General features: G+C 42.8%; 1 protein-coding gene across 3 annotated transcripts in view; it reads left to right on the top strand.

The window, feature by feature from the left end:
* The window catches only part of myo5aa (myosin VAa), a 45,940-nt gene that overhangs the window by 18,706 nt on the left and 3,932 nt on the right, over positions 1-23,302 (top strand). Inside the window, exons 7-41 of one of the 3 annotated variants that reach the window (XM_084541544.1) lie at positions 1,468-1,549; positions 3,534-3,641; positions 3,844-3,950; positions 4,046-4,311; positions 4,487-4,568; positions 4,685-4,825; positions 5,697-5,822; positions 6,389-6,472; positions 9,735-9,890; positions 10,065-10,162; positions 10,377-10,463; positions 10,920-11,028; positions 11,136-11,347; positions 11,499-11,655; positions 11,807-12,046; positions 12,152-12,400; positions 13,214-13,307; positions 13,434-13,582; positions 13,783-13,890; positions 14,127-14,261; positions 14,341-14,397; positions 14,493-14,720; positions 16,614-16,714; positions 16,848-16,904; positions 17,999-18,079; positions 19,377-19,575; positions 20,163-20,228; positions 20,690-20,783; positions 20,884-21,033; positions 21,478-21,632; positions 21,869-21,958; positions 22,147-22,297; positions 22,433-22,715; positions 22,813-22,987; positions 23,090-23,170. In XM_084541544.1, the coding sequence (XP_084397670.1) occupies positions 1,468-1,549; positions 3,534-3,641; positions 3,844-3,950; positions 4,046-4,311; positions 4,487-4,568; positions 4,685-4,825; positions 5,697-5,822; positions 6,389-6,472; positions 9,735-9,890; positions 10,065-10,162; positions 10,377-10,463; positions 10,920-11,028; positions 11,136-11,347; positions 11,499-11,655; positions 11,807-12,046; positions 12,152-12,400; positions 13,214-13,307; positions 13,434-13,582; positions 13,783-13,890; positions 14,127-14,261; positions 14,341-14,397; positions 14,493-14,720; positions 16,614-16,714; positions 16,848-16,904; positions 17,999-18,079; positions 19,377-19,575; positions 20,163-20,228; positions 20,690-20,783; positions 20,884-21,033; positions 21,478-21,632; positions 21,869-21,958; positions 22,147-22,297; positions 22,433-22,715; positions 22,813-22,987; positions 23,090-23,170 (4,758 nt within the window). The remainder of the gene's footprint in view (positions 1-1,467; positions 1,550-3,533; positions 3,642-3,843; positions 3,951-4,045; positions 4,312-4,486; positions 4,569-4,684; positions 4,826-5,696; positions 5,823-6,388; positions 6,473-9,734; positions 9,891-10,064; positions 10,163-10,376; positions 10,464-10,919; positions 11,029-11,135; positions 11,348-11,498; positions 11,656-11,806; positions 12,047-12,151; positions 12,401-13,213; positions 13,308-13,433; positions 13,583-13,782; positions 13,891-14,126; positions 14,262-14,340; positions 14,398-14,492; positions 14,721-16,613; positions 16,715-16,847; positions 16,905-17,998; positions 18,080-19,376; positions 19,576-20,162; positions 20,229-20,689; positions 20,784-20,883; positions 21,034-21,477; positions 21,633-21,868; positions 21,959-22,146; positions 22,298-22,432; positions 22,716-22,812; positions 22,988-23,089; positions 23,171-23,302) is intronic. The other 2 variants (XM_084541545.1, XM_084541543.1) reach the window with 2 other exon arrangements.

A 23,302-nucleotide genomic window follows, 5' to 3' on the forward strand; every position in this document is an offset into this window, starting at 1 on the left:
ATCAGAGGTCAACTTCACTGTGACTATACAATGTTACGCTAAAACATATACACAGATATTTACTTGTGTATAATTAAATTGCACTTAAGTCCTTATTATACACAGTGTGTATGGAGCCTATCCCAGCTGTCATTGGGCGAGAAGCAGGGTACATCCTGGACAGGTTGCCAGTCTACAGACAATCATTTACACTCACACTGACACCTGCAGTCAATTTAGAATCACCAAGTATGTCTTTGGATGGTGGGAGGAAGCGGTGTATACAGGGTGTATGTTCTTCATATATAAATATACACAGTATATTTGCAATCATGCAATCAAAGGCACACAAACACGTGGCCTGTCTGATTTAAGCTTGTTTCCTACAGTTATAATGTTACACACAGCTGATATCATAGCTGAGTTATAGATTCCTGTTGACTTTATAACTTTACAATAAAACATCTTGCATTGAGCAGCAGTGTTCACAGGTTGGACCTCCAGCTACGTTTGTTATATTGAGGATTTGTAAAATGTCCTCGCTCTGGAGGACCACAATAATCTTTGTCTGCTTCAAATCCTTAAACATACGAAGAAGTGCATTCACGCACAAGCATTTCGTTGCTTAACGTCATCAGTCTTACTCACAAAGAGACCACACATATTAAATGTCTCACGTTTCCTGGTGCTCTTTAGTGCAGAAGAAGAATGCAGCAATAATTTCCTCTTTCACAAAGACAAGTAGAAGGAAACACAAAAAAAACATTTAACAGTCCATCTGTCACACTGCATTACAGCCGTGTCTCACCCATTCCTGTTGAACCTTTTCTAACTACTGTTTGCTCACCGGTGGAGCCAGTACTGCAGCACCGCGATCAAGAACAAAGATATTACATGTCTGCATACACACACACACACACTCTGGTGTCATAGACAACGCTGGGAAGGAATGAGGATGTTGGCAGAAACACATGCTTACTTTCCTCCTCACATTTTTCACATGTTTGATTCAAAAACCCATTAGAGGTGTGTGTGTGTGTTTGCATTCTGGGCTTGGGTGCAGTCGCACTAATGTGGGCCACAGGTAACAGACTTTGTTCTGGACTCTACAGCACAGAGCTGACACACTACTGACATGTGAGTTATGTGTGTCTGAAAATGAAATGAATGGCAGCTCCAGTTGTATATTAAACTGGTCTCATGTTGTGTTTGATTCCCTGTATGTCTGAAGAAAAGTGAGTGTGTTAAAATAACATTCACATATCTCTTGATAACATCTGTTATCATGTCCTTGAGCAAGATACCAGGTTGCCAAACACTGTCAAAAGAAATAAGCGTTCATACTCAATGGTAACACGTTTTGATTTGGACCATATGTTGGTTTTATTCAGTGTTTTTAACTGGGTATATTGTAGTGTAACGTTATGTTGTGTATAACCTCTGTGATGTTGTCATTTCACTCACATTATATGACGGGCTTTCTTCCAGGCGGACGAGGAGAGGAATTATCATATCTTCTATCAGCTCTGTGCATCAGCTCATCTCCCTGAGTTCAAGAATCTGAAGCTGAGTAAGTCACGTTCAGTTGTTCCTGCACAAAGTAGCAAAACCACAATTTAAAATACTCTGTTACAGGTTAAAGTCCTTAATTTCAAACTTTATTAAAGTAAAAGTATTATCAGCTAAATGTACCTTCAAGTATTGATAATGCACCAAAACAATGGGAAGATTAGCGTCCTATTTTATATGTTTATATTTTATATGTACTACAATGTGCTATTTGATTATTATCACTGATACGAGGTGATATGAAGTTAATGCCGAATTTGCACCATTCACATTTTCTCTTTGCTCTTTGTTGCAAATGTATTTCACTTGCAGGTCAGACCTGTGGTGGGAGTCATGTATTGTGTCTATTGTTACTGTGGTGAAAACACTATAGAGTTGTGGGATGGGAGGATCTGCAGAGAGAAATTCTTCATGTCACTTTCCTGTTAAACGTTTTGTCAATGAAACATGCTCACCAATAGAATACCCCTTTGTTTTAAGCAGTTATGAGATGTTGATGATGATGTTCTTGCGTAAGGCCCAGTGTTTTCTTTTGTTTTTTCTTCTTCTACTGCAGTCGCTCTCCACAGCAGGAAAACTTTCAGAACACAAAGAACTCCATATCAATCATAATCATATCAGTGAATTGCTCAGGTGGTTAAGTCACTTGTGAATATACAAATCTCTCCTTGTTTAGGTGTGAGGAGCGCTGCCTTGAATCAGATTTATATCGGTTCCTGCTGCATAAACCAGGCACTGACTCATTGACTCTGTGGCTGAACAGGCCTCTATATAGAGTGCTCCCACTGTGGACCTGCACCTGCTCGTCCTAGTCATCGACGCACACACACACACACACACACACACACACACACACACACACACACACACACACACACACACTGTTGGCACCGCCACTTACAGCTACTCGGTTGGCTCTCCCTCTCTAAAGCGGTCTCTGACACACACACACACAGCTGCTGTCTTTTCCTCTCCTGCTGACTTCCTGGCTCTGTTAATGGAGTGGTTGTCACAGTCATGTCAGATCCTTTTGTTGCCAGGCAACAGGCCATGCCCTAATTCAGTGTGAAGTGTATATAAAGAAGCTGATTGTGGGATAGTCGGGGTATCATCGTTCTTACACAGAAGTCTTTATGATTTGATTTATTTCTAAGGACACAGATTCTCTGAGAGCGGACGTACATTAAGGAGAGTTCACATCACTCTAAATTACTTATAGTGAGTTGTTGCTATGGCGACAGCCCAGACCGTACACAGACCCTAGCGACCCGTAGCCTGACGTGCACCTCCCCAGAAATGTAACTACGTGCTGTGGCGATGCAGACCACAAGAACTGCGATTGGTCCGCTTGGTAGTACCGTGTTTCTGCTTTAGTATTTCCGGCTGCTTCTCCATTTCCGCAATTTTTGAATTGATTGATTTGGATCAATAAAGATGGAACACATCGAGAAGAGGTTAACTTAGGAGGTTCGAAGATACAAACATTTGTATGACTTGTCTTCTGCGAAATTTCGGCAAAAGATTCAGTCACCATTGTTGAAAGTGAAGCCGGAAGTAGACACAAAAATGAACCCGACTGGCAAAGAAGACACAGCACCAACTATCATTTGGCGTTTTTCTGACACCTTAATATGTCATCTTAAATTTAAGTCATAGTGAAGGATTTGTGAGAAGAGCTCAGCATTTATATCATATATCATCCTCTGCACTGGGAAGCGGTACCTCGCCTATTTCCTTTTAATCTATGGCCACTTTAAAAAAATACTCGACACCTGATTTTGAACTTCTTCAGACGGCCGCTGTCCTGGATTCACTTGACCCACTGTTAGTATAACAAATCAGGATTGTTGCTATGGTTACTCTTGTCACACTGTCACAATACATTATGTTAAAGATGCACCTCCTAGCTAACAGGAGGATGTTTTGACAGCACATCATCTGAAGTGTTTGCTTGAACGTTAAACCCTCTCTGTCTCGCCTCCCAGGCAGTGCAAATGACTTCCTGTACACAAGGCAGGGCCGCAGCCCCGTTATCGACGGTGTGGACGACACCAAGGAGCTTTGCACCACTCGCAATGCCTTCACATTGCTTGGTAAGACACACAGATCTGTGCACATAGTGAGAACTCCTCCGACACATGTTTTATAACTGTTAATTGAAGGCATAACATGTGATATAGTTAGAAAAAAGCACCAATATATGTATTTATTCATCTTTCACAAGACAAAAAACATAGATTTATTCTCAGTAATAACCACGGTGTCTGTTTGTGTCTTAATGTGTGTCCCCCTCAGGTATTAATGAGTCATATCAGATGGGGTTGTTCCAGGTTTTGGCTGCAATTCTTCATCTGGGAAACGTGGAGATAAAGGACAGAGATTCAGACAGCTGCGTTATTCCTGTGAGCATAATGTTTGCGCTGCAGTAGGAGATGGGAGGGTTGTCACAGGCTGTCTTCATAATGTCATAATTTAATGGGTTTTCTTCTTTCCGTAGCCCAACAATCGTCACCTGACGGCGTTCTGCGAGCTGGTGGGAGTGACCTACCCGGATATGTCTCAGTGGCTGTGCCACAGGAAGCTGAAGACGGCCACAGAGACGTATGTCAAGCCCCTCCCTCGTCTGCAGGCCACCAACGCCCGTGATGCCCTCTCCAAACATATCTACGCCAAGCTCTTCAACTGGATTGTAGAGCACGTCAACAAGGCTCTGATCACAAACGTTAAACAGCACTCCTTCATCGGTGTCCTCGACATCTACGGGTACGTAGGTGACACGTTTAGCGTTGGATTACTTTCAAAGAGGTAGCTGATCAGTCTGAGCCTTTCGATTTCCTTCTGTCGTCAGTCTTGTCTGAATTTGTTACTCGTACTCATGTCGGACAGTCAGTTAGAAGATATTATTCAGCTGGTTAACTCCACTGTTCTTCCTCACAAGGTTTGAGACATTTGAAATCAACAGCTTTGAGCAGTTCTGTATCAACTACGCTAATGAGAAACTCCAGCAACAGTTCAACATGGTGAGCAGCACATGTTTTTACATGTTTCACACATTATATATAGAGATATCAGATATTGTGTTTAATTAGTTTGAAAAGCTAAGTGCTAAACTCTTCATCTGTGTGTGTGTGTGCAGCATGTGTTCAAGCTGGAGCAGGAGGAGTACATGAAGGAGCAGATCCCCTGGACTCTGATTGACTTCTACGACAATCAGCCCTGCATCAACCTCATAGAAGCCAAGATGGGCGTCCTGGACCTGCTGGACGAGGAGTGCAAGGTATAATATGCCACATCGGTGCTCCTGTTAGAATGGTTTGATCAAAATGCAAAGAGTAGGGTCCAACATATCATTTGTCACAACTGTTTTTTATTTGAAACATTTTGCAAATATATAGATAATAAATCTTTAAGCAGTGTCCTTGCACTAATGCCCAAGGTTACATATATAAATAAATTACATGAAACTGTTGGTGGAATAAAAACTTTCTCATAAATGTAAAGAGAGTCCGTGCTGCATATTGAGCAGAGGCTAGAGGGTTTGTTCATTCACACCCACATTCTGCTTTTTTGGTTTCGATGGCCGACCTGTGACCGCCTCCAACCACACACTAGGCCTGAGCCTCCACCACCTACACATGTAGTTCAGCTCAAGAGTTCACCTACGGGAAAGAAAAGCAGTGACCGCAGTGAAACTGAATGAGAGGCAGGCATGAGTATTTATTCATGGGGATTATTGTACTGTACATGAGTTCAGAGTATTTTTTTTTTATCAAGTTGTTACTAAGATGGGAAAAGATGTTTCAGTTTATAGTTTGACTTTAAAACCTTGACTTCAGCGTAGAGAACAGATTGTGATATTGGGCTTAGTAACAGTTAATGTTGCTGTAGGTTCATATCTGTACCATCTACACACTTTCAGCCAGGTCTCTAACAACGTTAACTTATCTCTCAACCCCTGCAAGGTCATTTTATAGGTTGTTGACTTTGGAGGTGGGCCACATTGCTGACATGATTGCGGGGAAACCTACTTGACGTATGCACTGAGCTTCAAGGAAAATGGAAAGAGTAATTAAGAATTACTCTGAATTACTGAGAATTAAACACAGTCATTGTGTTTATGACATGTCTTTTTTCTTTGTGTACACCAGATGCCTAAAGGTTCAGACGATTCGTGGGCTCAGAAACTGTACAACACCCACCTGAAGACCTGCTCCCTCTTTGAGAAGCCGCGCATGTCCAACCGGGCCTTCATCATCCAACATTTTGCCGACAAGGTGGGCCTGTCAGACATTGTGTTTGTCTTGTCTTTACATGGTATTAGTCAAATTGTGTCCTTTAAGTAACAGCATGGCATGTATATGTCTGGGGATTAAACAGCAGACTGGCTGCAGGGCCTCTGTGTGATGTTTTTAGGATAGCTGGAGGAAGGATGACTCTTTTTTTTTTATTTCTATTGTTCTCACTGTCCTCACATAAATAATACTTTTGCAATAAAGTGTTTACTGCGTGTGTTCTGGTGTAATCCATTATGTTGTAAAAGGTTTTGCTGTACTGTTATTTTTCATGTCTGTTTTTAGAAACTATGAGGTTACACATAAATGGGTCAAGGACTAAAGGAGGCTTTCCCATGAGGCGCCCTGATATTATAATGAAATCATTTGGAAACATACCGTATCTGATCAAGCATTGATTTATCCTGTTGTTACTTGCGTCAAGAATATAAGCTGCAGACTTTAGTTTGATTTACATAATTTAGTTTTTGGTTTGTCTGCTGAAGAAAATGTAAAATACTCTCAGTCACGGTGTTGTAACACAGTCTCTCTGTCTTGTTGTCGGGCAGGTAGAGTACCAGTGTGACGGTTTCCTGGAAAAGAACAAGGACACGGTAAATGAAGAGCAGATCAATGTGCTGAAGGCCAGCAAGGTGAGGCACAGAAACACAAACATCTGCATCGTAACGTATGAAATGATTCAAAAGCAGAGTGTCCTGTAAGCCACATCAGACTTTAAGCAGTACAAAGCATCCACTGAGATAAACATTAAGAGGCCTGCAGCTTCTGCAGAGATGTGGCGCCTGGTCTCTCTGTTGTTTATTCCTCTCTAAGACACCTGAATGTTCAGGGAAGCAGCGCCCTCCATTGGCCAAGTGAAGCTGTTGTTGAAACCAGCAGTGATGATAAAACATTGAAAGTTAATTTTTGCTACCATTCACACTGTGTTTGCATATAGCACATATAAGATGCATGACCAGCTTGTGGAAATTGTCGAGTATGTAATAAATGGAAGAAATTGTTTTTTACTTTGCCAATATCAGTATACATGCTTGTAAATGGAAAAGCATAAATATACATGCTACAACTTCATATGAAGCTCTGCTCAGAGATTCACACACATGCACGTGCTGGTAGGTCTACATTAACTAGATCAGATAATCACGTGCGTGTGGTTTTAGGTTCAGGGTTTGTGTGTAAAACCCTGCTGGGTCAAAACGGACCTAAGCCTTTAAGTCCTGATTTGTCTGTATATACACACAGTCACAAACAGACACAAACACAGACTCTGATGGAATCTGTTTGTCCACGCTGCTCACAGTGACAGTGAACTCCGACTGTTCTTTTATAGACTTCAGCAAGAGCAGAATTGGGTAAGGGTTGAAATACTCTCTGCTCTAACCTCTAACAAGACGTCTGAAGACACACACAACCACCACACACACATTCATGGACATATCACAAACTGCAAATGTTGCCACGGATATCCAAAACAATAGGGATTAAATGGTAGTGGCCCTTTAATGACTTTTAGTCTAATTGAGCTTCTCTTTAGTTTCCTGTCATCCTGTGTGTCACATTTCTAAAATGTAAATCCGACAGTGATCAGACAGACTTGACATCTTGACTTGTCACAGTAGGGAAAACACAAGTGTATTAATAAGTGAAGCAGTATGGATATAAAGCAGGGCGTCCTCTAAGTGGAATTTATACACCTGTGATTTTTCTGCTATGTCAACTCAAGATGTCAGCTTTTGAAATGTCTGTGGTTTAAAAAGAAAAATGAAGTGCTTGTCTAATTTATTTATCTGGCACTCACACTCTTTATTTTCTGCATATCCTTGTAACCATAAAACAGCAAGAGAAATACCAAATAATGTTTTCATAAACATTTTGCAGCTAACTCTTCATTAAGTCATAATAATTTAACACATTAACACATAAATCTCCCGATTCTGTGTTATGTGATTGTCTGTACAAAGATGAAAAGAAGAAGGTCTCTCCTCAGAATTGCACTCCGACACACTGAATACATCATCTAAAAATCTCCAACTCTTCAGCTGTGAAGAAATGTACAGGAAAATATTGGTTTATCGCAACTCGAGTTGTTTTTTTTTTCATTTCCAGTTTTATGATTTCTGTCATTACTGATAAAAGTGTCTCCACCAAAGTAATTGCTGAGACTTGGGAACAATTTGAAGAGTAAGACAGAGCACTTGTAACCAAACTCTCACTTTATCAGCAGATTATGGAGGCCAGTACAGAGACAATATTCAAAGTGACAAAAAAGTATTTTAAAACCGTGATGAACAGGAAGTTTAAATAGATAATTTTAATATTTGGAAGAAGAAAATGTGGCCTTGTGTGGCACAGTGTCACTTTTTGTTAATTTAATTCCAGTGTTACAGTGGCTTAAATATCCGAAGGAGAGTAGTACTCCAGATCTGGTACCTGCAAGACACATAGGAGTCTTACATTCATGCCAATGTCATGCTGACAGGTTGAATGAATACAAAATGCTTGGTATTTTCCCATGGTGCTCTGCAGTAAATTAATTTGATCAGAATACAGAAAACATAAAACTCTGCCATGCGGCCGTCTTCCAACCACAGACATGCAGGCTTGGAAGTTAGTAAAAATGCATCTGGAAAAAACAATCATGTTTCCTTCCATTCATTTCATTAGTCTGCCTGGTTTTATTTTATTTGAATTCTAGATGTGTGTTATAGTTTTGGATGGGGCGTAGTAATGATTTTGATCTTGACCTTTGGGGGTTTTTGACATTTGGGTTTCCTTTAACCTTTCTTTTTAATGTCATTGTGCTTGTTTGTCACTGTGTCTCCATGTGTTGTCCATGTATGTCCTCATCATGACAACCCTCCCCGCCAGCAGAAGGTAAACAGAAGCGTTCTTACAACGCTGGTAGCTCTTCATTTAGCTTCTTTTTTTTTCCTTTGTCTTTCCTCCTTCCTCGTCTCTTTGTGTGGTCGTTACACTCTAACAGCACTGAGGAGATTGAAGTTGTGTGTGTGTGCGTGTGTGTGTGTGTGTGTGTGTGTGTGTGCCTTTGTTTGCTGCATGGGGAGCACTGAAGGCACTCTGGGAGGAGAAAAGGGGATTCGGCGTAGATATAAGGGCCGAAGGAAGGAGGATATTTTTATCTTTTCAGAGTGATGCTGAGAGCGAGCGGCGCGTGAATCCTTTATGGCTGTCCTGCTTAATGACGCTGGTTAGAGAAGCAGCATGGCACCGCTCTAAGCGCAGCAGGAGGACCTGGAGCTGCACACATAACGCAGCGTCCTCCTCATATAACCTCAGCGTTATATGGAACATGAGTGGAGTGTGTGCTTTACTAAAGGACATGTGTCTTCTATGATGCTGTATGTGTCATAACACCATGGCAGCAGAATGTCATGCAGTCATATATGACCACTGCACACTGTCATATATGGCAAAACATTTTCATTATGTTTATTGTTTTAAATAACATTTTAACCCAGCTCATTGACTGTTCATTTGTTTCTCAAAATCTAATCCACGAAGCAGACTACATGTACTCACTCGTCTCCTTCAATTAACGAACAGCTTTTTATCTCTCGTATCTCTGCGTTTGATTACTCGTATGTTGAATTTTATAAAAGTCCTCGGTATTGAGGTTGTCTGATTAGGCTTTTGGCAAATGCTGCTTTATAAGCCAATATGCACGGCACGGTAAGTAAGAAAAATCCAAACGCATGGCTGTAATGAGAGATCCTTAATTCATTTTTTGGTTATATGTTGCTGCACTGATGCTAATTTTAAGAGTATGTCATGGGTGAGATGTCATTAAACTATCGTTAAATCAGCATTGGCTGCAGTGTCTAATGCTGACGTCAGCTGTTCTGCATGTGACCTTAAGTGGGCTGCTGTTCACAGTTTGACCTGCTGGTGGAGCTGTTCCAGGACGAGCAGAAGGCGACCAGCCCCACTGGTCAAGTCCCCGGCACCGGAGGCCGCACGCGCCTCAGCGTCAAACCTGACAAGAGCCGGGACGCGAAGAGCAAGGAGCACAAGAAGACCGTCGGCTGTCAGGTGGAGATCTCAACCTCAGCCAGTGTTTTGTTATTTAGACAGACATTCATAGGTTGAAGTTACAAGTTTATTTTTTGTAACTATGTATCTGTAAGATAACTTATTTGTTGTTCTAATTAAAATTGAATCTACAGATTAGCCTCTCTGCTAAAGTGTTTTAATCCTGTCTTGTAGTTTCGAAACTCTCTACAAATGCTGATGGACACTTTGAATGCAACGACCCCACACTACGTCCGCTGCATCAAACCCAATGACTTTAAGTTGGCCTTCTCGTGAGTGTCCTCTCTCTGTTTGATGTGTCTGCATCTCTATTGACTGGTAGTCTCTAGAAAATATTTATAATTTGGCAACCTGATTTGATTATTTTTTCTAATTTTGTAAAACCTTGTAGGGATTATTGAAACATATACTTTGCTTTAGCTTGGTTACTGTTATGGTGCAGGAGCCACGACGGTCATATTAACTGTGATCATTTGTTGTCGGCAGATTTGATCCCAAACGTGCGGTGCAGCAGCTCAGAGCCTGTGGCGTCCTGGAGACCATCCGCATCTCTGCTGCAGGCTTCCCATCCAGGTACTGATGCATCCCAGCAACTGACTCTCACACTGTGTTGTTTATTTAGCTTGTGCAGGAGAGGGCAAACCCAAGTTGTTAGTCTGCTTTAAATACAAGCCTTCAGTTGCATTAATGATAAGAGGGTCGTTTTTTCCAACTGTACTAATCAGACTGCATTTTAGGAATTTTTTTGCATAACATTTTAATAATTTAATTTGACCAAAACATAAAATAAGATTACTGGAATATCTCAGTTATGTATTAAGATGCGTGTTTTACATCAGTAAGGATGAGTCGCCTCTCAGGAATACATCGAACTGCATTTTACAGCTTCTCATCCAGTGCGATCATCTAGTTAGTATTTCTCCAAAACAAAAACCAGACAACAAATTTTAGTAAATATTTGGTAAGGGAGTACAATGTTAAGATTATATCAGATTTCTTTAAAGATTTTTCTGCGTTTGTGTGTCTCAGGTGGACGTACCAGGAGTTCTTCAGCCGTTACAGAGTGCTGATGAAGCAGAAGGACGTCCTCCCTGACAAGAAGTTGACCTGCAAGAATGTTCTGGAGAAATTAGTACAGGTCAGGCAGTTTTCCTTTGTAACGTCCAAAAATGAAAAAAATAACATATTTCATTAAATGTGTCCGACACTGTCTCACCTCTGATCCCTGTTCCTTTTATCTTTCAGGATCAGGATAAATATCAGTTCGGTAAGACAAAGATCTTCTTCAGGGCCGGCCAGGTGGCTTACCTGGAGAAGCTGAGGGCGGACAAGTTGCGTGCTGCTTGTATTCGCATCCAGAAAACCATCCGCTGCTGGCTGGCACGCAAGAAGTATCTGCGCAAGCGCAGCGCTGCCATCACCATCCAGAGGTTCACCAGAGGATACCAGGCCCGCTGGTGAGTCAACCAGATTTGATACAGACTCCACTTCTACTTTTATCACATGTGACATGACATTCAAGATAGTGCTTAGTAGAAATACTTGAATTATGAAGAAATGTACATGTTAAATCCAAGAAATGACTTAACATATCTCACTCCTCCTCAGCCTGGCCAAATTTATGCGCCGCACTCAGGCAGCCACCATCATCCAGAAGTACCAGAGGATGTACGTGGAGAGGAAACGCTACAGGCAGAAGCAGGCAGCAGCTCTGGTCATGCAGACGATCCTCCGAGCTTACATGGCCCGGCAGAAGTATCAGGCGGTAAGAAACGATACACGACCACACAACAAAGCAGATAACGTTGACCTAAATGGTTTTTTGTTGATGTAACATCATAGTCCTCATAAGTCCTCATAATCACACATTGCATTTGGTTTAATCTCTCTTCCTCTCCATGTTTCTGTGTCTTTAGCTGCTGCGGGAGCACAAGGCAGTGATTATTCAGAAGTATATTCGTGGCTGGTTAGCGCGGTGCTGGTACAAGCGCTGCCTTGTCTCCATCGTCTACCTGCAGTGCTGCATCCGCAGGATGAAGGCCAGGCGTGAGCTGAAGAAGCTGAAGATTGAGGCTCGCTCAGTGGAGCACTTCAAGAAGCTCAACAAGGGTATGGAGAACAAGATCATGCAGCTGCAGAGGAAGGTCGACGAGCAGGTGAGATGTTGTAGATACATACATACACTATTTATGGACTTTATTTGTTTATTTACTGTAATTGATTAATTTTTTTTTGTTTTATCATCAACAATTTACCTGCAGAACAAGGACAACCGGTCGATCAACGAGAAGCTTGTCGGCCTGGAGAACTCCTACACGGTGGAGAGCGAGAAGATGCGCGGCGAACTGAACCGTCTACGCGGCGTGGAGGAGGACGCCAAAAACAAAGGCAACCAGGTGACATCCCTGCTGGAGGAGCTGGAGAGACTGAGGAAGGAGCTGAGTACCACGCAGCAGGAGAAGAAGACCATCGAAGACTGGGCACAAAAGTACAGGGACGAAATGGAGAAAGTAAGGCAGCACCTCGGTCTGCTCATTTACCTGCTGTTTTCCTCATCATCCATCTACAGGTGTACACATACGCAGTAGAGTCTCACTTTCATGTTCTCTTCCCGGATTTTAACAAATTAAAACGTTTGATATTTGGAATTTCCCTTTGACCTCCTCCCCATCATCCCTCTCAGACCGTAGCTGTTAAGACTCCTGTTACTAGTTCAAAACAAACATCAATAGAAAAGGCTCCTAATAAGTAGAATCTCCCATAGTTTCCCCAAAAAAACATATATTTATCTTGGCAATACATATTTGTCTTTACCTGACTGTTTATATTGGTATCAGAAAAAAATCAGCTTTCCCCTTAATTTAGGAGCCAGAGAGAAGCAGGGGGAAAAGGGCACATGGTGGGCTCAGAGGGCAGGGTTGCCCCGGGGCAGGTGAGCACAGGAGAATAGTGTGCTAGAGAGCTAGCCGCTGTGGTTTTGTGTAGTTTGTTAATTGATCGCCTTCATCACTTTCCCTTTTATAGTCTATGCCTGAGTGAGAAATAGAAAATAGACGGAGCACTAAAGATGGCCGTTTGTCAAAGCATGAAGGTTTTGACTCGCCTGTAATCAAAATAGACATTTTTTAGACATTTCTTTGTATTGACTTCCCTCAACATGCAGGTCAGAGTTAAAACCTGTAGGAATCTTTGATGTTAGATGATAGATGTCAGACACATTTAGTTCTGTAGAAGTAGTCTAAGCATCTTCATTCATGATGCTGGCAGTGACCGGCTTTACACAGGATGCGATATAAGGATCATTGTTCTGTGTTTGTGCTCAGATGGTCTCGGAGCTGAAGGAACAGAACGGGTCTCTGAAGAAGGACAAGGACGACTTGAACAGGATGATTCAGGAACAGAGTCAGCAGATGACAGGTATACATCACCACAAACCTCTGTTACTTCCATCCAATCGTGCAGAAACATTTAATCGGCTTTAATCAATTTGGTGTGTTTCTTTTTTCTTTTATTTTTAAACTCCTTTATGTTTTGTGCCATCAGAGAAAATGGCTCGTGTGATAGTAGAGGAGACTCAGCAGCTGGAGACAGATTTGAACGAGGAGCGTTCTCGCTACCAGAATCTCCTGACAGAACACCTTCGCCTCGAGGAGAAATACGACGACCTGAAGGAGGCGATGGCTCTCTCCTCGGTGAGGAACCCTCGCCGTGATTCACAGTTATACATGTGTACAATCAGACACAATTTTATACTTCGACTTCGACAACCAACGACACTGTTTCTGTTCCTTAAAACAAGATTGTACTCACTGCTACAGCAAAAGTCAAACTGTTGTAAGTGTGAAGGTGCGGCATAGAGAACTCGTGTCAGTAGTTTCTGTTCCGTCCGTAGAACGTCTCCAAGCCCGGCCACAGGAGAACAGATTCCACCCACAGCAGCAACGAATCAGAGTACACCTACAACTCAGAGTACGCAGAAGAAGGTTCCAGAGCCGCCGAAGTAAGAAAAATTGGCACATTTGCTTAGAAGAAACATCCAGAGACATGTTTTAATATTTAAAACTGTTAAAATATGATTATAAGTGAAAGTGAAGCACAGTACCAGTTAAATATACCTTATGAATGCATATAAAAGCAGAATATTAGTCGTGTTCTAATCGTATTATTTATTTTCTTTTAAAATCTAATACGTGTCATGGAGCTTATACTGTGTTCTTACATGTCTTTGTCACGCAGGATGTGACACGAGGAATAGACACCTCGCTGACTCTGAAGCTGCAGAAACGTCTCACAGAACTGGAGCAAGAAAAGCAGTCGCTGCGCAACGAGCTGGAAAACAAAGAGGAGCAGTTCCAGCGGGCTAGAGCCAGGGTACTGGGCACTCAGATATAGTACTTTATTAGCAGATTATACATGCAGTGTCGTCACCGTGATTTCTCTTGTGTTTCAGGATGATGCCGAGTTTAAAAAGGCTCGTGGAGCAGAGCTGGAGTACGAGTCCCTCAAGGTGAGCTGCTGGCGGGACAGTAGCAGAAACGCCGGGGAGCCACATTTTCTGCTTGTTATTATTTCCCTTCAACACTGAACCCTTTCACCTCTCAGCGCCAGGAGCTGGAGTCAGAGAACAAGAAGCTGAAACATGACCTGGCAGAGATGAGGAAAAGTCTGCTGGGTGACGCGGCTACAGGTGCCGGGGCCCCAGGCTCGCCGGCCTACAAGGTGCTCCTAGACCAGCTCAACGCCTCCTGTGAAGAGCTGGACGTCCGCAAGGAGGAAGTGCTCATCCTCCGCTCCCAGCTGGTCAGCCAGAAGGAGGCCATGCACCACAAGGTAGAGACAACATTTCATTTCCTCAGTTTTATCCCAACAGAGAAAGACAGGAAGTGGTTACATACTCAACGTGTAAGTCAGCATTCGGGCTTGTTGGTCACATGACGCCTCTATTTTTATGCAGGGGCTCATAACAGTGAAGTTAAATGTAGGTGGATGCTACCTTGCTTGTTTGCATGAATCCACCTTCTTACATTCGTGTGTTTTCACCGTGTCTGTTTCTCTGTCTGTAAAGAAGCTATTCCAATAAATGAACAACTCTTGGCCTTAAGAGTGCCAGAGATCCTGATCTCAAATTTAACCTCTAATATTTTATTATGTTAAAAGTAAATTTTATAATTTATGTGGGTTCATATCGTCCAGGAAAGTCCTAAAATCTGAAACGACTCAGTAAGCTTCACTCATTTGTGTATGAAAGACAAACAAAGGACTAAACATAATTTAACTGAACTCCTTTTTGAACTGAACTTCAACAATTTTGGACTAAAAATAATCAAACTTACATCAGATCATTGCTCACAGTTCATGTTGCTGATGCTTTCACTGTCCCGGCATTGTCTAACTCTCCTGTCTCCACCTTCTCTCCTCCATTCATGCTTTCCCACAGGATGAGAAGGTACAGTTGAAAAATTGCATCATGCATGAGTGTTTGACACTTTTTCACAGTCTATGTGTGAAAAGCCCAGAGGAAAGAAACCCAATCCGACGACTTTAACCGCAGTGAACAATACACCAAGAGAAGGGCACAGTTTGTTCTGATTTTATTTGAAAACTAGTGCAGGAGTTAGCGCCACTGCTTGGAAAAATGGAAAAATAAATGAACATATGTCACCACAGCACCCTCAGCATGTCAGAGCCTAATAATTAGAGAATCGGTTCGGTTCTGTCAGAGGGTGATTTTCATTTTAGAGACAGTACCTTCAGTGAAAGAAAAAAAATATCCTCTTACCGCACACTCCGGTATTTATTTTTTTCCACCTCCCAAGTGAAAGATAGGTTAACAGAAAATATGGGAAAGTTCAAACTCAGTATTACAGTAAAGGGAGCAGAATGAAAACAAAATCCGCAACACGCTAAGATTTGATCAAACCAATAAAGCTAATCAGAGTAAAAACACCAGACTGGTATCTTTACTCTCGCAGCCTTTACATTCAGACCTTGTCTTGGCCAGGATGTAGTTTTATTGTCTGTCTTCGTCTGTGTGCATGCATTTATGGATCCTTTGTTTCACTGAGTGTATTTAAGCATTCTGTGGTTCATTTAACTTCAGCCTTTGTGCATCCCTTCTTGTAAGTACAGCCTGTAGTACATGAACGGATCCCATGAACGGATGTTGCCACAAATTAAAAGCCGAAATTGTGGTTTGTGTATAATGTGAATTTGTGAGTGGTAGTGTATATACATTAATCACTAATATGCTCCGAGAGAACAAGTATCCAGTTTATTCCCTCCAGCTGGACTTTCACTGTATCCTCTACTTTACCACATTCCCTGTCCGACTATACTACTAAAGGCAAAATGCCCAAATAATAAATTGTGTTTTACTGCAGTTCTAAAGATGTACAGATATCCTGGTTCTAGATATCCTAGTCCGATCATGTGAATTAATTTAAGCCGTCACATGTATCCTGATCAAAACTTTTGATCATAAATGGTCTTTATTCCTTGTATCGTATCAGCTGATGCTCAGCTCTCAGCCCTGTTTAGCTCTTACAAACTCCTCTGGAAGCTAGAAGACAAAGCTGCTAGCATGGCAGCTGATATCAATGATCATGATGGTTTCTGATGCAGCTCCAGGTGCACAGGTCGCTCTCGAAAGGTGGTTTTATGTTTCTCATGTGTCCTCTTTTTCCTTGTTTTAACTTCCGTCTTCTTCTCTCTCGTCATTTCTAGGAGACCATGACGGAGCCTTCAGTGTACGCTGATGATGTGAACAAACTGAAGGACGCAGATGAACTGAAGCAAGCCTACGTTGGGGTCAAGGACACCAACAGGTACTTTTGATTCTCCTCCTCATCTCCGTGTCATCTTCACCGACTCCCGTCTTCATGTCCTACTTCCCTGTTAATTTACGCTGAACGTGTGAGCAGTGTGCGTATGTTTGTGAACACCTGTTTGTCCTGTCAGATCTCCCAGGTTCATGCGTCAGCCGCTGGAAGTCAGCGATCTCCTGAGTAGGCTGAGGTAACCGATGAGAAGTGGCCCATGCATCATGGAGCAGAGCATGCATGGCCACGCTGTCGCTGAGCAGAATTAAAAAAAAATAAAAAACATGAAACAAATGATTGATGTTACTGAGGCTGACGCAGCTGATTTCGCACTGTAGCACTGATGACATCTAGAGTGGCGTTGCGTGACCTTTTCTGCCCTGAAAGCATGACCAATAACATAACAGCTCTAGCTTCAGTTCAGACCTAACAAAACATGAGATGCTGTATTTTTAACAGCATTCGCTCAGGGGTTATGTGACTTTTGAGACCAGTTAAAGGTTCCCTCAGCAGCAGCAGCTTCAGCACCTCTGGTCTTATTGTGGAGATAATCTCCATATCTACAGTGCAGTAGTTAGCACGGTTACCGTGTGCCACCGAAGCATGGAAAGGTTTCAGCTGTAGAGACTCAAACACTGACTGTAGTTGAGATGCTGTTGTAGAAGAACTCCTGTCTCAGCTTTATGGAATGAGTTTGGCATGAAAACTGCATGAAATGACCCACGTATGTTTTTAATTATATTTTTTGTTAAAGCAGACATGAACAGCACACTTTTAAGGAAGTGTGTTTTCATACAGACTCAAACCCTGCACCCTGTTTTCCTCCTTTTACAGTTATTAAATCCCCTTTTCTCAAATTAGAGGACACAGTTTTACAAGATAGTTAATGTAATGATGCTTTTTATTGTAGTTCTCCAGAAGTTGTCCTTTGCATCACTGCATTTATCCCTCTGTTTTTCCCAACCTGCTCCCTTTGTTGCTTCATTGTTCATACACTGACTCTCAGTAGAAGCCTGAACTCATTCAAACGCAGCATTGCAGGCTACACGTACAAAAGACATTTCACTGTTTCGTGCTGTCGTTCAAAGCCAAGTTCTCCTCCACACATTTTTGTTTAAACTGTTTTTAAAATCCATCAGTGTAGGACAGTCTTTTTCACATGCACGCACACACAGCCACCTCATCCTCTTGTTCATGTCATCCCACACACCTCTCTGCCACCCAGCCAACCCCTCCGTTTTCTTTTTGTCATTGTGTCGTTCATGTTCCTTTGTGTTGTGTGTCGGTCAGATCCGCCGCTCCAGACCTCCATAAGCTGAATGAGGACGGAGAGCTGTGGCTGGTTAATCAGGGCTTAAAGGAGACCATCAGGTTTTTGTAACAAAGCGTGATTTGTTTTGAGCATGTTTGCCTCTTCACAGGACAGGATGGGGGGCTGCTGTTCTTCTTCACTCACGTTGTTTCTCTCGCACATTTAAATCTCAATTTAATCTTTCTACTCATGTGAGAATGCTTGGGATTATTTTTCCCAGCTGTGTCTCCTCATACGCTCTCACACCCATCGTTGCATACTACAAAAAATAGTCCAGTTCCTACACGTGTTGCTTAATATACAGTCCAAGGTTTTAGTTTGATTCCCCGATTTTATTTAAGATGCAGAAGAATGTGTCTTCATCCTGTTACTAACCTTGTTCTAATTTAATTTACAACGACAGCTTTTTACGTTTCGTAGCTTCACTGCAGACCTCAGGCCTCAAATAGTGTTTGCAACGTTTGTGATTGGTGATGGACTGGATTTTTTTATCTGATCAGTTATGTTTCATCACCAGCAGCTTGTTTTCTAACGTACACGTAGCTCAAAGACAGTATCTGAAAGAACTGTTCACAAACACTATTTGACTCTGATTTGACGCTTTTCTTTGATAATGTTTTACTTGAAGTTACACCTAGAGAAAAGAGCGAATTAGACAACTAATTAAAGGTTTCCTGTGGAGTTTGAGTCCTCGATTTGTTGGTCGTGTGAGTGCACGTTTTTGTACAGCACAAGGATAACACAGGTGTCACATTTTCCACTGATCAATTGGAGACTGCGATGTACCGAGACAGAAGAACAGCTGTAAACACACAATAGGAGAGAGAAGACGTTGAAGTAGATGTGAGATTGACTTTACTAATGTGCTAAAAGTAAACACAACGTGTGTGTGTCTGTTTGTTCTCAACAAAACTCCACAGGGCCCCTTTTAGTATAAAGTATACTTGCTGCATCTCTTGATAATACGAACGAATACTGCATGTAGGTCAGCTGTTTGCCAAATGGAAAGTGAACCCCTGCCAGCTCTCTCTTCTCTGACTGCTGATTTGTCTCGCTCAGAGACGAGTGGATCTTAAAGAAGAGAATGAATGTTGTTCAGAGAGGCTGCACAGCATGCTCCTGCTGTCACCACTTTTTGGTGAACGCCACAACTTCTCTCCACACTGGGAGTCTCGCTATATTCCTCTCACTCACACTATGATGCTCTCTTTCTTTCTCCGTGTATTCCCTCTGTCCTGTTATTACAGGAGTGTTAGAATGACACTTTAAATACAAACATACTCAACCTAAGCTCTTCCTGCGTTCTCCTCTGTTCTCCCTCCTCCTTCGGTCTCACCTCCGTCCCTTCCTCCTCAGGTTGCTGGAGCACCAGCTGCAGACTCAGCGGAGGACTTACGACAACGAGGTGGAGGCGTTGCGCGGCGAGCTGCAGAATGTGAAGGAGGAGAACAACCGTCAGCAGCAGCTCTTGGCCCAAAACCTCCAGCTGCCTCCGGAGGCCCGAATCGAAGCCAGTCTGCAACACGAGATCACCCGGCTCACCAACGAGAACCTGGTACGCTGCAATGCACACCTTCACTCACAGACACCTGCAGGCTGAGGAAAAGCAGTAAATTCAAGTTCATTTTATTTAAAGTGCACATCTCAGTGAGTCTCAGCACACTTTCCAGCTTGGTGACGCAGCTACAGTTGCTGGGATTAACATAGCAACAAGATTTGAGGTAACTGGTTATCAAAATAAGAATCAGTTGTGTTCAAGTTTTACAATCACATTTTAATCCGTTCATCCTGAACCACATCTGTTACATCTAATTCTTCTCCAGAAAGCTGATAAGCACAATATGCACATTACTAATTTTACTAGCATTGTTCTTTAGGATAATATATCATCACCTGACATGAAGTGCTTGAGAACCATCTCCAGCTGTAAGATTAAGACCCATGACACCGCAGTCCAGCAACCTGCCATCCCATCTACAGAGCTGTTTTAGTTACTGTTCCTGCTTAACACATCTATGAATAAGGAAGCAGGTTTTGTCACTTACGAAATTTGGGTTTGTGGTTTGATTCCCACTTTGACCACACATACTAAAACTGAAACACACACGCACTCATTTTTGCGCGAACGGTGTCACCTGACAGGAACTCATGGCCGAAGACCCCACAGCGTCCCGAGAGACTCGAGTCATCATTTTACGACGGATGGTTGTATGTAGAGACAGTGTGTGTGCCTGCATGTGTGTGTTTGCACATGTGCATGAACTAACTGAAGTTGTGTGCTCTGAATGAAACAGCACTGAGCGTCGCTCTTAACTCCCCACAGCAGTGTCTTCTAACTCAAAGCCGAGCAGATCTGCACCTTTTTCTCTTTTCTAACAGTCGTCAAGTCCTGCAACCATATTCCTCAGAGAATCAGCACAGCAGCACTAATGTCGATTTAAAATCTGTCCACTTCTTTCTTTCTTTCTTTCTTTAAACATCTGTGTTCTTTATCTGCTGGACTAAATGTGTGTTTGAGCCGTTGATGCAAAGCCACTGATTTATGAAAGTGTTGGATTACTCCCTTCTACCACTGGAGGGAGACAGTGTGAAGCAGTCTGTGTCAGATGAGGCTTTCGGTTTGTCCTCACGATTCTCTCTCTGTCTCTCCATCTCTCTGCCTGTTATAGGATCTTATGGAGCAGCTGGAGAAGCAGGACAGGACCATCCGCAAGCTCAAGAAGCAGCTGAAGGTTTACTCCAAGAGGATTGGAGAGATGGGAGGTACGAGAGAAATCAGTCAGCTGAAGCTTGTGAATCTGTGGGTGCACTCGTTCGGTGTTGTAGAATGTTATCTGACTGTCGTGTGAAATGTGTCTCACAGCGGGTCAGACCGAGGGCCAGACGTCTCCAGGACAGATGGTGGACGAGCCCATCCACCCCGTCAACATTCCTCGCAGAGAGAAAGACTTCCAAGGAATGCTGGAGTACAAGAAGGAGGATGAACTGAAGCTGGTTAAGAATCTCATCCTGGGTGAGAACTAACGATATGTAGCAAGTAATTAAAGGGTTTTATAAAAACCTTTAATTGTCTCACTATTGCTGCAGTTTGAGAAATGACTGAAGGAGCAGTAAACAGCTTTTGCTCACCTGAGGCCCAAACTGCTACCCTGAAGTTCTCAGAAATATTTGAAATGAAACGCACACATTTCACTCATAATCTACTCACTTCAGAGAATGAATCACCAGGACGGTGATCTCTTATCTGTTCCACTTTGAAATTACATACGCATGCATTAAAAGCCCAGATTTCCTGTTTTTCCACCAGCAACCGCACACAGCATACATTTGTGGGTTTGTGCAAAGCTGAAACTGTAGATATCAGATGATCCACACCCTGACATTTCTTGTCCACAGTTTGAATAGTATGAAATCTGAGATAATCCTCCACCAACTTGTTCCTCTTCTGTGTCTGCAGAGCTGAAGCCCCGTGGCGTAGCTGTGAATCTGATTCCAGGTCTACCAGCCTACATCCTGTTCATGTGTCTGAGACATGCAGACTATGTCAATGATGACCAGAAGGTCCGCACTCTGCTCACGTCAACCATCAACAGCATTAAGAAGATCTTAAAGGTTTGGATGCTTGGTATTTGGTGTAAATCCCGAGACGAGAACATAAAGTCATAATCCTTGGCGAGTTTTACAGAGTTTAGGCTTGTTCCTGGACATCTACTGAGTGAATATCATCATCTTTGTGTGGCCAGATGCCCCAAGTAGCAAAAGACCAAACATGTTTTTGTATTCTGACATGAAACATTGGCTAAGTTTTGTTTCAGCATGTTCTTTCATTGCTATGTTGTATTCTTCAGAAACGAGGAGATGACTTTGAGACCGTTTCTTTCTGGCTGGCCAACACCTGCCGCTTCCTGCACTGTCTGAAACAATACAGTGGAGACGAGGTGAGACCACGAGACCAACACAGACACGAACACCTCAATGCATACACATTCATATATACAGCTCACATGTGTAGTCTGTTTATGGATTGTGCAAATTCATTCATTGTTGTTTTTTATCTTTGATTGTGTTACTGTTGTTGTGTCTGAAATAAAACTGACTTGAATTACGTTCTGTCTGCGTGTCTCAGGCCTTCATGAAGCACAACACTCAGAGGCAGAACGAGCACTCTCTGTCCAACTTCGACCTAGCAGAATACAGACAGGTGATCAGCGACCTGGCCATCCAGATCTACCAGCAGCTGATCAAATGCATGGAGAACATCCTGCAGCCCATGATAGGTGTGTGTGTGTGTGTGTGTGTGTGTGTGTGTGTGTGTGTGTGTGTGTGTGTGTGTGTGTGTGTGTGTGTGTACTGAGTTCAGCATTGTGTGTATTTGTCTTGCTACAGTAGCTAAGATTGTGTATTCTCTGCAGTCTCTGGCATGTTGGAACACGAGACCATCCAGGGCGTGTCGGGGGTGAAGCCCACAGGTCTCCGTAAGCGGACGTCCAGTATCGCCGACGAGGGCACCTACACCCTGGACTCCATCCTGCGGCAGCTCAGCGCCTTCCACTCCACCATGTGCCAGCACGGCACCGACCCCGAGCTCATCAAGCAGGTGGTGAAGCAGCAGTTCTACATCATCGGAGCTGTCACCCTCAACAACCTGCTCCTACGCAAGGACATGTGCTCCTGGAGCAAAGGCATGCAGATCAGGTAGGAGCTCCAGAGTGCGGCTGCACTGCTTGATGTATTCAGCTTTGACTTGGGAACACCTGACTGATGATGTGTGTGTGTGTGTGTGTGTGTGTAGGTACAATGTGAGCCAGCTGGAGGAGTGGCTCAGAGACAAAGGTCTGATGACTTGCGGAGCCAAAGAGACTCTGGAGCCTCTGATCCAGGCTGCTCAGCTGCTGCAGGTGAAGAAAAAGACGGACGAGGACGCTGAGGCCATATGCTCCATGTGCCAGGCCCTCACCACTGCTCAGGTAAACTCATTTGCAGTACTACGTATATATTATATAATTTGTTCTCAAAACCCAGCACTACTACTACCACCTAAAAACATTTCTGTGTTTTGTCTTCTGCAGATTGTAAAGGTCTTGAACCTCTATACTCCGGTCAACGAGTTTGAAGAGAGAGTGTCGGTTGCATTCATACGAACCATACAGGTAATTTATTTACTTGGACGTATCAAAGTTGTCAGCCTCTACAGATCTGCACATAGACTGAAATGTCTTTCCTTTCTTTATAGAGTCACAATGAGTTTATAAGAATTTCTTTATGCATTTTATTGATTTATT

Source organism: Chelon labrosus, assembly GCF_963514085.1.
Source record: "Chelon labrosus genome assembly, chromosome: 3".
Taxonomy (NCBI): domain Eukaryota; kingdom Metazoa; phylum Chordata; class Actinopteri; order Mugiliformes; family Mugilidae; genus Chelon; species Chelon labrosus.